The 15906-nt window shown below is 43.3% G+C and overlaps 1 protein-coding gene across 1 annotated transcript; it reads right to left on the minus strand.

Moving 5' to 3' along the window:
* Nucleotides 1-11057: 11057 nt before the first annotated feature.
* TNFRSF18 (TNF receptor superfamily member 18) lies at nt 11058-15019 on the minus strand (the record flags this gene model as incomplete). Its single annotated transcript, XM_079545585.1, has 6 exons — nt 11058-11209; nt 11475-11615; nt 12478-12566; nt 13033-13120; nt 13432-13563; nt 14845-15019. 6 exons carry the CDS (start codon nt 15017-15019, stop codon nt 11058-11060), a joined length of 777 nt encoding a protein of 258 aa, XP_079401711.1.
* Between the last annotated feature and the right edge of the window lie 887 nt (nt 15020-15906).

Genomic DNA, 15906 nt, shown 5'->3' on the forward strand with positions numbered 1-15906 from the left:
CCTGCAGGCCTGGCAGGAGGCTCAGAGCCATCGGCAGCCTCAGCCCTTCCCACATCTTGCTTGGGAGTGCCCTCAACCTCCAGTCACAAAGGTTCAGCAACATCCCAAATAAGCCATGGTTTCTCCCCCTTAGCTAACCCCCAACGCAGATGAGGCCGTTGTCTGTACCTCCTTACCTACCACAAAGAGAAATAAAACACATTTCCCCTCCTCTTTCTTGTGGTCTTCTATATCTATGCTGAGCTGCATTTTGTTCCATAATTTCACCAGGAACTGCTATTAAGGCAGGTGCACAGAGTGCCCTCAGCATCTCTGCAAGCCATTCCCACACAATGCCAGGGGAAAACTGGGAGTCTAAATGCTCTGATGAATTTTAGGCCATGATTCTTGCTTAAAGTAAAGGGACCTTTGACAGTATTTTCATTATAACTTCAGCTTTGCTATCCTTGACATGCCTGTTTTCCGATTCTGCATCTGCTGCATTTTTTTCCCCCTAGATTTCACTGAGCTGCACCCAGCCGGCATTCCAGCTTAAAATAGAATACTCTATAACACACAAAATTCACGCCAGAAATCCAGAAGTGTGTCTGCTGACTGAGCATGAATTATTCTCCCTCTTTCAAACCACACACGTAAATGCTTTGCTATGCCTTTCCACAATCTCTTCCATTACAGAAAATGGTCCATTTCAGACGGCCAGAGTGAGGGATCCCTCCAACCTAAGGACCCTGCAATTCCCACAAAGACAGAAGGGGTGAGTACGATACACAGGCAAAGATTCATATGTAGTACACCAGGGAAGAAATCAGTTTGTCTCAGTTTTTGCTCAACAAATTCACGTGCAAGAAAGTCCATCACCATATTTCCTAGGACCGTGCTTTATCCCACTGCTGAGAGCATGCACTGAGAGAGGAAATGTTCTATAAAGGCACATATATATATGTCAACATCCAAGCCTCCTGTGGTCTGGACTGCAAAATTACCCGTTCTCTCTTTTACCTTATTTATATATCAGCAACGCTTGACTCTAGATTCCATTTTTTCTCTTCTGATTATCTCTACAGCATGATTCCCAGCATGATTTCAGGAAGAAATACTCACTATTTTGTCTTTCTTTTTTTCCCAGGCAGCAGCACTGTGGGGAAAAACACAGGAAGAACTGCTGGACTTGTTGATCGCTCAGCCCATCGCTGGCTGGGAAGGCAGGAAAATCCTTTCTCCTGGGGAGATTGTTTGGTCCTCCTGGGTTTTTCTGAGAAGTTATCACATGGAGGTAATCATCATCACACTACGACCACGGTAATATGCAGGGGATTTTTCACTTGGGAGACAAAACATGAGCTACATTTGAAATTCAAGTATCCTGTCCAAATTACTGTCAAATCGGTGCTTGACCAAAGCCACAATTTGCCCTGACTTCCCCCTGTTCCCCCCAAGAGTTAACACTAGTACATTCAACTTTCATTCCACCAGTGCCAGCAAGAGCTGAAAGGATCTCATTGCCACTTGCCTGAGCAGCATGACTTTTTGTTCATTCACTCTGATAAAAATGTCCTTTTTGTCAGAAGGCTTTTTTTATTCTTTTCCCCTACGAGATAACATTGTGATGGTTGCAAATTTGTACGTGTGACGCTCAAGCCCCCTCCACGGGAAATGGAGCTGAGTGATGACAGCACTGAGGTGTGACAGCCATTACAGTGGTGTTGAAACCAGAAGAGGGAACTGAGACCTGTCCTGACTTTGCCATGGACTCACGCCTCTTTTAAGCACATGCTCATTTATCTGGGAAGACAAAATAAAATTACAAAGAAGAGTCACAGAATCATTTGAGCTGGAAGGGACCTTTGAAGGTCATGTGGTCCCACTCCCCTGCAGTGAACAGGGAAACCCACAGCTAACTCGAGTGCTCCGAGCCTGGTCCAGCTCAATCTTAAATGCTTTCAGCCAAAGTGTGATGTAGTAGTGCAGGCCAACCCAGCAGTTAGACACTGCAGAGCTCCCCATCAACCTGCAGACAGCTGTCAATCAATCAGCACTGCATGTGGTGATGTACCAATATTGCATGAGGAGAGAGGAAGGGAAAGTGGAGAGCTTTGAAGAAATGCAATTTCCTTTCCCTTTAAAAAAAAAAAAATTCAAATGTCGTGGAGGACAGATGTGACTGGTCTTATTCCAACAGGAGATGTCTGAATGCTACCTTGTGCTGACCTCCTTCCACTTGCTGATTCTTTCTGTGGATCACACAAAGAAGGCATTTGTTTATGAGGTAAAGCACAAGAATCCTTCTGTGTCTTGCAGTCACGCTCACTGTCAAGATTTCCCAAATATCTCTTTGCTCACAGCTCTAGCATATGCATGGCAAAAGGAAAGCATCCTTCTCGGTGCTGCGCCAAGAGCAAGGCTCAGGATGGAGCTCACATGTTCTGGCCCCATCAACTAAGGCAGACACTTCACTGGTTTCAGTGGAGTTTTGGCATATTTTCTAGGACAGTAGCTCAAAATTCTCCATTTTTTTTCAGCTTATTTTGAGTAGGGAAGAGCGTCTGCTCCAGAGATTGAAGAGGAAGTGCCAGTTTCTATTTATATTATATTCTGTAATTTTAGCTGGCCTCTTATCACAGCCATTTTGCTTCCCCAAGGAGAGGGAGTGCAGCTCCCTACCAGAGAGCTAAGCATCAACCAGAAGGCGTCAAGAGAAGGTGATAAGAACAGGAGGCGACAGGAGAAGAAGAGTTAGGAAAGGTACAGGAGTGGGCAGGCACAGAGTAGCAAAGAGATGCATCCAGGAGAGCAGCCCTCAGCACTGCAGTGCCTCCCAATGGCATTGGTACATGTCTGTGGATCCTAAACGTGAGGGAAAAAGACAAATTAAGAGACTTCCAGCTGCAGGAACTGAGCTGTATAACAGTGGAGATGATAAAATTCCACGTCCAGCTGAGTGGAGCAAGAGGATGGCACAGAAAAGTGATCATGTAATGAAATAAAAGACAAAATGAGGACAAGGTTGCTTTGTCCTTAATATGAACATCATCTTTTCTGGCTTGGCTGGGGAGCATGGGGGAGGAATTAAAGAGACCACAAGGCAGATGAAATCGGATCTAGTTCACACACAGTGCTTTCCTACATCATTCTTGGTTATTCTTACCAATTGACTTTTAACACCTTTCCCATCACACCAGGGTCTCGTTCCTCTTGCTGGGATGCACCTGAGGGAGGTTGTGACTGCCATCAGCTGCACGTTTGAAATTTCTGGTAAGCCTGCTGGACAACTTCTGTAAGGGCTGCAACAGTCACAGAATTCACCCACTGGATTCAAATGCCACCCTTCTTCAGAGCCAGGGCACGTTGTGTCTTTGCACAGGGCCCATGGTGGAGTCCCGGCTCATTTGCTGCCAAAATTCAGCCGACTTCGACAAATGGATTCAACACCTCCAGAACCAAATCAAGATGGCAAATGCCAACTCCTCAGCCAGTCCCACCAATAATATCTCTTTCCTGGTAAGTCGGTGGGGAGTAGATGTAAAGAGAAGGGGCTGAAAACAGGAAACGGTGGCAGCTCTGGAAATGGATTTTCAGAGATCTTTGGAATACGGGCTGAAACTGAACAGTAACTTTATTCAAGAATGCTGTAGATTCTATCTGGGCTAAAATAAACTTGCTACCCACAACGCTTTATCACCAAACACTTGCAAATGCTGCTCTAAGTTCAGGAGAGGTTTTTGACACGCTGCTGATTGTTTTTCTTCATGAGATGTAGCTGCTACACTGCTAATATACATATATATAAATGTTCCTCTTAGTTACAGCCAAAAAACACACAAAAAAACAAAGACACTCTTCAATACATGCTGTCACACAGACATAAATACGTACAAAACACACTGCAACACCCACAAGAGTCACAAGATGGCAGGATTATGCTGCTAGCACGGCGTGGATGCGGCTGAGGGCGTTCAATGCCCTCCCCAAAGCTTTCCTCGACGTCGTTCTAAGCTCAGGTTCCTAAAGTGAACGAATTAATTGGAAAGCCAACTTGCCTTTCTCCCTCTTCCTCGTGCTATTTATTAGCAGTGCAATTGAGGTTTCCCTCTTTGTCTTTAAATATCTGCTCAGCTGCCCTTGATGTCTAGCAGGGCATGATGTCTACGGGGCAGTACTGTACTTCAGCCATACCTATCTTCTGTTTTGGATAACCTAAATATTTTTACCACCCTGTAATCCTGATAAACATCATACTTTGTCTTTTATCACCCTTTGCTTCATCTTAAAAAAAAAAATCATAATAATAATTGATGAAGGTGCCATGTGATGAGCAGTGGAAGAAAAGAGCGCTGATGAGACATCTCTTGTGCAACACCATTCTGAAATGGGAAGGAAAACCAATTCAACACCTGGGAAGGATTCAGCATCTGACCATGGTGCAGATGGCTACTGGCTGCACAGAGGTAACATTGTGCTCTGATATTGGGTGGCTTTGGCCAGGTTCAAACCAGTTGAGGTTTCACTAAGGGTTCACATGGGACTGGTGCAAATAAAAAAAAGCTATAAAGCGTAGTTCCCCAAAAAATGTTTTGCAGCATTATGACTGTTGTTCCTGGTGTTGTTATGCCTTTGGCAGGCTACAGAAAAGGTAGCATAAGGTTAACTATGCTGAAAGTCCCGCGGCATTAAACAGACAAAAGGAAATGCAGAAGGGTGCTTTTCGGAGAGCCACTTCTGAGAACTCTGTCCAGGCAGTTGCACTCAACTTCCAAAGAAACTGGGAGGGGGAGTCCATCCCCTTCCCATTACACAGGAAGGACAGAGTTTTATAAACATTCTATTATGGGAATGTATTTCTGAAAAATATAAACAACACAGCTCATCCTGTGAGATCTTACCCAAGCTGACTGATACAAAGAACAGTGTCTGGCTGGCACAGTAGCTAAGGTGCTGCAGGCAGCTCCACATTTTGAGGTGCTGTCATGACGTCTCTAATCACCCCTTTTCCACAGGATCCTAAGGAAAGGCTGCTGATCCTGTTCCCAGAAGACCTGCTTTTTCTCTCTGTGGATGAGGAGAGAACTACAGTCACGTATGAGGTAACAGGAAACAGTAGAAATGGTCAAATAAGTACAGAACTGAGATCTGGTGAGCAGCTCTGGGTGATGAAAATAAACAGCAGGGAGAAAAAGGAAGAACGCATAGAAAAGCAGTGTTTTCTTTTCATTTCTGAAGGGAAAACTCCCCTTGACGGGAATCCAGGGAAAGGAGAAATCCACTGTGCTGGGGAGGTTACAGCTTGAAATTACAGGTAAGTCCAGTAGCATTTTCTGGAAGGAAAGACTGCTTTTGTAAGAAACAAAAAGCCTTCCAATGCCCACAGATTCAGCACAGAATCCTCCTCACAGATGTGACATTTGGAGCTGCCACAAGAGACAGTATCTAGTTAAAGTCAGATTCCACTTCTAGCTGCAACCAGACAGATGCTCTTTACGGGCTTCTTAGGTTTCTGGCTGCTAAGCTGTAATAGCTCTCCACATTTCCCTGCTCAGTCCAGCAGCCAGCACAATCCCAGACCTCCATCTTTTCTATCACGGGGAATCTCAGCCTTCTTGTGGTTAAAAGCCAAATCGACTTGGCAGTAGGATGCTGGCTGTAGGGAGAGGATGTAACCTTGTGTGGGAACAGCCCTTGTGACTTCCCTTGCCATAGGCGTTTGCATCCAGCTCCTAACTGCTCCCTGCTGATGTCTTGCAGGAAGCCTGACAGAACCAATCCTTATCAATTGTTCCACAGCAGAAGATTATGAAAAATTACTCTTCCACCTACAGAAGGTATTTTTTCAGACCAGTTTGTGTCTCTCTAGTGTACAAATATTTGGCAGATAACAGTCACGTTACAAATAGTATATTCACATGATAAAAACATGTTCTGGCTATCTGTTCCAGCCAGAGAAAAACCTTGATACTGTGACACTTCAGCCACCACCAATCATCCCTAAGAAATCCTGGCATCATCATCAGGACGTCGGCATGCAGTGACAGGAAGAGGGTACCTGAATACGATCCCAATAGAAAGTGAAGAAGCTGCAAAAATGAATAGGAGGCGATTAGAAATTGGAAACCAAGCTTCTTTCAGACTGAGAGGTGAATAAGGACCTGCAGATGAATGAGTCTTCACTGGCTGCTGCTTTGAATGAGCCACTGCAATTGATGCCCTGTGATTCTGACCTCAGCTGTACATATGCCTCAATGAGAAACCTTTCTCAATTTGCTTGCTATATTTATTGCCTGATCCTTTTCAGGAAAAAAAAAAAAAAGAACATTGTAAAATACTCTGTAAGTAATACAAATAAAACCATTAACCTGTGCTTAAACCATGCCTAGAAAGCAGCATTCACACTTAACAACTTTCCAGCCTCATTCAAGCAGGCATTGCTTTGAAAAACCATGGCTTTTCTTTGGATGGCAGCACAGAGCAGTACTCTGTGGTGAATAATCTCTTGCCAATTGCTTTTCTTGCTTGCCCTAATCAAGGACATGTCCCCACATTCTCCTTACTGCCTTCTGCCCTCCAAGACAAACAACCCAAACACTTCAAGTGGGGCCAGGTCAAATTACATCTATTCATTTTAATCCTTTCACAGTACTTCATTTAGATTTTGAACACCTTCAGAATCATCTTTACACTCTGCATCATTTTCCTGGCAAGGAAAATGAAGCATTGCTGCAAACCAGAATAATTAAGCATTTCATTTCATACACGTGCTCTCAGTTAGCTGCAGGCTGATCACCCAGGGGATGTCTGCAAAGTCACCTGAAAAAGATTTGCATGGTCCCATGGTCCCTATTTCATCCCAGCTTTCCATCTATGCAGCCTACACTGGCCTCTTGTAAATCAAGAAAATGGAAAGCTGGCTATACTGTAAAACCAGATGCATCGACAGATCTGGGAAAAACAAAGAAAAGTATGTCCACAAGCAAAATAAATTATGCCTCTTTCTCATAAGCTTTCCCAACTTCTGCCATGTTGGACCGAACCTGGGGAAAAAAGAAAATCAAAAGTTATTCAGAAAAACAGGTGTAATTTCCCTTTCTTTGAGAAGAAAACAAAAAGAAAGAAAGAAAGAAAGAAAGAAAGAAAAAGAGGAAGGAAGCCCTGTGAAAATACTTTCTTTTACCTTCTCCAGTTTCAAAATCCTAATAATTTGCAGAAAACACGAGCAGACAAGTCAGCATAACAAAACACTGCATGCACAAATCTTTAGTGACTTTCTGTTTGAGCAAAACCTGTGCTATGAGAATACATTTCTGTACCTCGGGCAATTCTCTTATCCTGTTACTCTTTCACTCTTTTTTTTTTATTGCAGCTAAAATATTTAGAAATCCCCAGGGCTCAGTGGGGCCCCAACCACCTCTGATCATCTCTTATCATCAAATCTTTTTGAGCCTGCATGTGTAATGCACACAGCAGTTTGAGATTAAGCAAACGACTGCAGTAAGGGGTATTACCTTGTTCTCCTAACTGCCACCCTGCCTTTCCTAAAACTGTGTGGGAAGGTCTTCAAGCCACTTCTAAGTATCAAACTTCGTCATAGTCAAAGTTTAAAAGCTTTTTGTTTCAACAGGGTGAAGTTTGTTACACATTTACACTCCTTCAGGGCTTTCTCTGTGTAGATTCAAGCAAAAAATCTAGCTGTAGACATTCTGTGGATGCGAATGATTTGAGGGAAAAGCCTCTCTTCAGCAAAGTGATCAATCTGAAGTTCAACTGAGAGCTTGAGAAACTATAAACACTGGGATTGAGCTGAAAATTAGGCTACGGTTCAACCCAAACGTTACCAAAATGCTACCAGTGAGCACTGATAAAATGAACCTATGGTTCTTTCTGAATGGAAACTGAAACAGTGATTTCTCACAAGCTCACTCTTCTGAACTGATAGCTTTCATTTTCTTTGATGCAAAGTACAGCTCCTTTACTGGAATGCTCCAAGGCTTAAATGATTCACACTTTGGGTTTTTCCCTTTTAATTTGAGCTCTAAGAAGTCAGGAAATCGGTTGCTTTTTCCATCAATTACCAGCCATGAAGGCAGGTGGTTAGGTAAGTATGAAGTAGAACTGCTCTTCAAGGTAGGCATATAGAAATTGGAGAGGCCACTGTGCAAATTTCCCGTGTATATTATGGCTCTGTTCATCATGTTTCAGTATTAACTGGCAGTAATTGTTGGCTGTTCAACACCCACAGCCCAGGAAGTCTTCCACTCCTCACCAGAATTTGCCCAATATGTTGCCATAGGCAGGGACTTCATCTAGATGCTTGAATCTTTCTTCCTCCAGACAGTATCTTCTGTCATTTGTTTAGCCCAAAATGTTGCTGTTTCTCTGCCATTGTCAGCAACAGAAAAAGTGGCCAGCAGAGTTTCCTGTTACTTTGGTTGCTGGTAGCTGAAATTCCGGCTTAGCCACCAGTCAGGAAACGTTAAGCCACTTACTGAAAAAGGAGAAAACTCACAAGTTCAACCATCAGAATTATGACAGAGGAGTTTGGGGATACGCTATTGCAATAGCCAAAGTTCTGCAAGACAGAAGTGAGATGGAAAAGTAAAACTGTATTACTCTCAGGAACTATGAAATGACCTAAAGATGAAAATCTTGTCTTTCCAGTTTGCTTAATTATACCAAATACACACTTAATTCAATTGTTGAGTTTATTTTACCTTCACAAAGGGTCATCACCCAAAATCTGATTGAAAAACATGCTATATTAAAAAATGAAGGGTCCATACAGAGCAGAGAGTAAACATGGCCAGCACAGGAGCAGTAAGAAGAGCCTTGACCAGGAGTTCAGACTTCAGAAGTATATTAAATCCCATGGAGCACCTGTTTATAAGGCAGAGCCAATCTTCCACTTCAAACTAAGTGTCAAACTCACACATCAAACTAAGTCCTGTCTCATCCAGTCCAATACTTGGCACCTTTCACGAATCTCCAGTTCACCTCAGTTAAAAATCTGCATGTTTCTCAATGCAATGGAAGAAAACACTTCTGAAATGAATTTTACATGGCAATACCTACAGGAAAAATTATCAGCAATGCACAAATTAACAGCAGAAGGATCAAAGAAGGCAAAAATACACTGAAAGTACTAATTAAGTTTCACAATAGGCTTTTAAGAACTATCACTCTTCCCATTTTATATGATAGGAAAGGTAAGGTAAAAGGACATCAGCTGTCCTACATGGAATAACAGGGAAGACAGAAGATTAAAACTGGAGCTATGAAGGAATGCGTTTCCCCCTACAACTTCATTTCCCCCTACAACTATTTCACCCAGTTGTAAGATTTCATAGTGCACAACGACAAAAAGTAACAGCAACAAGATAACTCCTCTTGATACAATCGCTGAGGAAATGTTCAGCAACAAAAGAATGTCCATAAATCATGAAATCAATCCTTTAGGTCTATTCAAGCTTGCCAAGAAGCTCCTCCTTTGAAGAAGGCTTCAAGAAAGACCAAATGGAAATAAATAGCCTTGGAGCAGATTACATGATTACATGATTAGGTCAGGAAGGAAATATTCCACTGTTCAGGACCCTCTTTTCAAGAGATCATGCAACCCTCACCATGGAGGCAAAACCTTGTAAGGGCTGCAATATGAGATATTTATAAACTTTTACTTGAAGGCTGATTCAGACTCCTTTTTGTGCAGAATTGGTTTAGCCACCAGCCTACTCCAAGCAGCTTTCTCCAGAGTATATGAAGTCTTGTCTTTCTCTAAACAGCATGATTCTCACTGGAGTTTACCAGAAGCCTCTTTTATTTAATTCATTATTCCAGGTACCAAAGGTTTGCTGAGCTACAGGGGAGAACAGGGATAAAATTTACTTCTGTTGCAACTGGAGAGTGGTCCATGGATTAAAATTATTGGCCCTTTGCTGCTTAACAAGGAGGGGCCTATGGGTGATACTATATTTCCTGTAGCCCTGGAGGGACTGATGGTGGAACATTGGTCTTTTATGAACCTGTCAGTTCGTGGGAGCACCACACAAGAGTTTGCAGAAGATGCAAAGTGGAATAATAATGACAAAAAGGGCCCCTGGTCCCAGGCAACATTAAAAAGAGCATCAACAACAACAACACCAAAATTAAAAACAAACAAACAACAAAACCCACAGCTCAGATAAACTCTGCAAAGCAATGCAGCTGAACAGAATGTCAGCCTGACTTAGCAGGTTCTTTGTTTCTAAATGGTAGGTTTGTTAAGAAGAATCAAAGCAAAATATGGTCCCACACCACATCCTTATCTCTAAATTGGAGAGAGACAGATGTGAAGGGTAGACTATACACTGGATAAGGAATTGGTTGATGGTCACAGCCAGAAGGTTGTGGTCAGTGGCTTCATGTCCAAGTGAAGGCTGGCAATGAGTGGTGTCCCCCAGGGGTCTATCCTGGGACCAGTGATCTTCAGCATCTTCATCAGCGGGATCGAGCTCACTCTCAGCAAGTTTGAAGACAACACCAAGCTGAGTGGTGCAGTTGATACGGCAGAAGGAAAGAATGCCATCCAGAGGGACCTGGACAGGTTTGACAACTGAGCCCATGAGAACTTAATGAGGTTCAACAAGGCCAAGTGCAAAGTGCTGCACTTGGATCGGGGCAATCCCATCTACGTGTACAGACTGAGAGAAGAACTCAATGAGAACAGTCCTCTGCAGAGAAGGACTTGAGGGGTCTAGTGGGTGAAAAGCTGGATATGAATCAGCAGTGTGTGCTTGCAGCACGGAAGGCCCCCTCCCTAGAAGTGTTCCAGGCTAGGCTGGATAGGGCTTTGGGCAGCCTGACCCACTGCCTGATTTAGTGGTTGGCAACCCTGTCCATTGTAGGGGAGCTGGACTAGATGATCTCTCGGGTCCCTTCCAACCCAAGCCATTCTAGGATTCTTTGAAAACTTACCCCAAACCCATTCCTTATTTCTATGTACATAATGATGCTCATGCACCCAGTCCCTCCCTCCTGTTTGGTTTACAGCTGAGCTCAGCTCCTCATTCTCACAGCACGTTGCAGTTTGTCTGTCCTCAGTGGAGACTTGGAGGTTGGAAGTAGTAAGGTTTCTCTTCCAGTATTTTGTCTCCATGTTCTTCTTCTGGAAACTGGCAGCTATAAGTCTCTTCTCTGTGGTGGGATGGTTGTGAAGCCAACGGCAGCCTAGAGATGTTACGTTCCACATCTGCAGTGAGAATAAGCAAAAAACACTGCACATGCAAGAGGCCTTCATACAGCCCATTCGCCCCATTACCTTTTCCAGCACAGACCCACTCTGAGGAGGGGGGCAAAGATGCAGCTGAGGCACTGCATCATAGCGAAACCAAGCAACTAGTCCAAAAATCATACAGCAAATCAGTATCTATTTATTCAACTTACTCTCTTCTAAATCTGGAGCACACACTGTTCTCCAGTGAAAAACCACAGGGAGGCCCACAAAGCACACTTACTGTCAGCTGCGGGGTGTTTTTCTTTCTTCAGCGACCAGATGCAGAGATGCAAGAAGAAGGTCAGCAAGATGAGAACAAATAGACCCACTGCTGTCAGGATGGCCAGCATAGTGGTGTACCGAGAATCATTTGTAACATTGTCTGCAATTCAATATACAACACAAAATAAGAAAACGCGTGCCCAGACAAATGCCAAAGGAAAGGCTGTGCTTGCAAGGAAATTTCATCATTAACTTCCTCTTTCTGTGGAAATTTATTTGCCTGGGGTAAAAGCAGTGCAGTTGTTTGCAAGAGAACTGAGGTGATCCCAGGCAAAGATGCAGTGGATCACTATCTGTGGTAAAAGGCATTCATGAAAAAAGCAGCACTGTCACTTGCTCTATCTACTCTGTTTTGATTTTTGCTTTGTAGGGGGATTCACCTTCAATGTTTTCTTGAAAAGCAGTACAGTAAGCCAAATTTTCACACTTCTGACAGCCTCACAGAAATTAAAAGTAGCACCTTTCAGCAGTTTCTCTCAGCAGCACTAATAGCTTCTCTAAATGAAGGGCCCAGGGATCTGAAAAGTACCTCTAGGGATAAGAGAAAGGTAGAAACAGAAGCTTTCTCTGATATTCAGTACCTGCAAAGCTTGCAAACAGTCATTCCTGGGCAGTTTGATCCACGAAGAGACACACAGTTTCAGTTCTGAGTGTTGTGGACTGAACAAATACTTGTAAAGGAAGTGAATGACCCACTAAACTATTGTCTTCTGAGAAAAATCTAGCTAAGCAGCAGAGTTTCAGTGGAAAACCGAAAGTTTCCTAGCTGTGCTCTCAGGACAATTGCTGGTTGCCTGGGTCAGCAACTCTAACCTGTGTTCTACTGGCATAAACACAACAGTCATTTTCAAAGCAAGCTAGCATGATAGCAAGCTCTGGGTAGCACTTATGCAGGAGGGCAGCAACTGCAGACACAGAAAGAAAGAGGAGGCTCAAAGAAACAAAGCATTGTGAGCTGATACCTCGGTCCAAATATTTAACCAGGTAGCCACATAATGAATTGTGTGTGCTGTTGCCTTGCTTGATTGTTAGGAGGCCAGAACTTTCACAACTAGAAGAAGAAAGAGTCATATTTAGAATGCTGCTGCCCTTTCTTTCATTCCTCCCCAGCCTTTTTCCTTGGCTTCTTATCTTCCTTCCCACTGCTCTTTCCATAGCTCATTTCCTTTGTTTCTTTTTCATAGCATTGCAGGTAAAATTAAAGCAGCCCCATAAGAAGATAATACCAGATCAAAATTGTCTCTATGCATATTTATTTCAATTTTTGGTGCAATTGATGCCCATATTTGGCACAATTTTGCAACAGTTTGTGCTGGACTTAAAAGCAGGCTTAATACGTAGCAGCTTACTTTAAGGTTTGCTTTGAGATTGGCTAAAAAGGCAGAAGATAAATGTGTACTGCTGAATTTAAAAAGCCCAATCATTTAATCTCACTGGTGATCTCGTCTCTGATTCAATTTCCCCATCTGACATATTTGTCGTGCATGTCATCATGGAACAAAAATATCAATACTTACTCAGTCCAGCTTTGGCACCAGCTGTTCTTACCATTAGAATAGGTTCCTGTCTCACATGGTTTACATGAATACGTATAGTGAATGATACCTAGGAGAAAAGAGAGCATGAATTGTTAGTGGTCAGTGCCTTTAACGAAAGACACCGAGGTACAACAGCTTAGAGCTCTTTCTGCTTTATGAATCACACTCCTGGAGAGATGTGCAAGCAGCTCTTGCCAGTTTTGCATCTTTGGACACACAGGGGTTTTAGTCACTGAAGCCATGATATAGACACCATTTCTCTCCTCTATATCGCAAGCATTCCCAAAAGTGGATTGAAATAAGTGAATGGAACTGTGGCTCAGCAAGCTACTTATGTTAAGCTTTGCCTTTTAGAGACATTTATGTTTCTTTAGTTACCCAGCCTAATCAGCTCCTTGCCCTCTGGACATTCAGTTTTCTTGCAGGAGGAACAGGACCTATCAGTACAACTGAATCCCTGAGGACACTTGCAGTCTGCATCCTTTGCTTCTTCACATGGGCTGTTGTCCCCTGCAATGAAGAAAGAGAGAATTTAGAGTTGCCTTTTAACTGAAATGCATTTCACCATTAATCTGACTGGCTGATACACACGAAACACATTAATAACCCATCCAGTCAGCTCTCAAATGCTGCCAGAGCTCTTCTCAGCCAAGCTCAACATCATTAAAGCAGAGATGCTCAAAAGACCATTGGCCAATGAAGACCAAGTTCCCTTTCCGTGCCTTTCCCAGCAGCAGCTGTGACTTCCTACACTCTGCTGGAAGAAGGGAGTCTAAATCTGAGCCATAAAACCAACATGCTTCCTATTCTCTGTTTCCAGAGGAATTCTACTGTGAACTTTGCTTGCTCCCCACAAATGTCATCTCTAATTGTGAGGTTCCTGGGTTCATGAAAGCAAAGGAGTAATTGCATCTACTGATCCCATCAGCAAACAGTTCTATCAAGCAGTTCTTTCAACAGTGGGAGACCAGTTAAAGGAAAATACTATTCAACTCAAAGGTTTTGTGACCCTAAAGAAAAAAATAAATAAATGAGGGAAACGTTTGAAAACCCACAGCAAGTTGTGAAGATTATTTCCTGAGATTGGTGATGGAATGTACAGGTCTACCAGGAACTGCCCACAGTTTCCTCTGCTCACCTCTGGCCTCCTCTTATTGGTTTTGGTAACGTAACGAAGGCAGACAAAAAAAGAAATAGCTTCAGGATGCTTCTCTCTGTGTATTACTGGTGGGGGATTCTGGAGCAGATCCGACCAAGCAATGACTCTCCTTCTGCACCCTATATCACTTGATGTCAATTGGAGTAGAAACACCCTGGGGTCCTGATAGCACCTCTGGCAAGTGCTGTGTGAGAGGGAACAGCCTTTCTGTCCACATGGAACAAGAATTCTCCAGCTACTGAGCAGAGGCAGCCCATAAAGCAGAAGGGATCCTCTCCTTCACTACATTCACACTAATTTTCTGCATCCTTTGCTGACCTGAAGGAGCCTCAGTAGGGAACTGAATGACATTGTTTCTAAAAGCTCATTCAGCCACTATCTCCTGCATGGTCACCACCAGGTCCAGTGTCCTCCTTGCCACTGTGACAGTGAACACACTGCCTCCTCCAGTCCCTTTCCTACTACAGAGCAAGAAGCACAGGCACATAAACCTTCAACACACGTCCACTCTGCAGCTAAAGGACACTTTGAATTTAGTGGGGCAGAAAGGAAATCCTCGTGGTTTTGTTTTGAATACACAATTACTCAAAGCACACACACGCACCTGAAAGAAGACAAACGTATTCCCTTACCTGTGCTGGAGAGGCATTTGGGGCAGCATTTCTTTACATCCTTAGCAATGGCTCTCAGCTCACCATCAGGGCACGATATTGCCAGAGTCTGTTGTGCCCAGTGCCACAGGTACATTGCCAGCAGCAAGCGAGCTCGAGTATTGAGGAGACAGACTTCTCTTCTCCGTCCAGTCATGTCTCAAGCTCTACAGCCCCAAAGCAAGCAAGGGTGGGCTTCTATCAGGACTTCCCCTGCTAAAATTCTCCTCCACCTGAGACTATGGGAAGGTACTGCGCTTTTTGTAGTGGTGCCTGTGGTTGCTCTTCCTGGTTCTTTGAGGGGCGGGGAAATGCTTCTGCTTTGCACCATCAGATGCTTAGAGGGCTAAGCAATCTTGTGCCAGTGACTTGAATGAGGAGAGGAGTAAGATGAAGAAAGACATAATTCAATTTTCAGTGGGTTTTGCAAGTTGATATACAATTGATAATTAATGCAAATTAAAGCACAGCGTGAACTTCAGACTATTTAATTCTGGCTTATAGCTCCTAGAGAATTCAGAAACACTCAAGGATTTAGCTATGGGATATGCAGTGTACATTAAGGCCACACATCCATATATTTTCTTGATTCTGTTCATTGTTTTCAAGTCCTTCACACTGGTTCAGCAGACTCTTATTTTCATGGCTGATGTAACTCCATACAGACACCACGAAACCAAGAGGAAATAATACTGCTCCAAGATCAGCCCTGATGCCATAATTGAGAGTAGTTGCAGGGATCCGTGCAGATCCTCTGTCCTCACTTTCCTGGGATGCAAGTAGCAGAAAACAGCTCCTCAACAAAATTATACTGAAATTACACATAAGTACAGACATATCACCTGTGATCATGTCTTGCTGCTGGATTTAAATTTCACGCAGTCTTGTCTTACACAAACACAGACACACGCTTCCAACACTGCTTTATGTTTAGATAGCTTGCTTTTTTGTGGGTACATTTATGTGCATAGCGAAGACAAGCTTTAAAATCCAATCTTGTTCTCAACTGAACTGGTGAATTCAGACACAAAGAGCTCGGAATGG

Source organism: Tetrao urogallus, assembly GCF_951394365.1.
Source record: "Tetrao urogallus genome assembly, chromosome: 21".
In the NCBI taxonomy this organism is placed as follows: Eukaryota; Metazoa; Chordata; class Aves; order Galliformes; family Phasianidae; genus Tetrao; species Tetrao urogallus.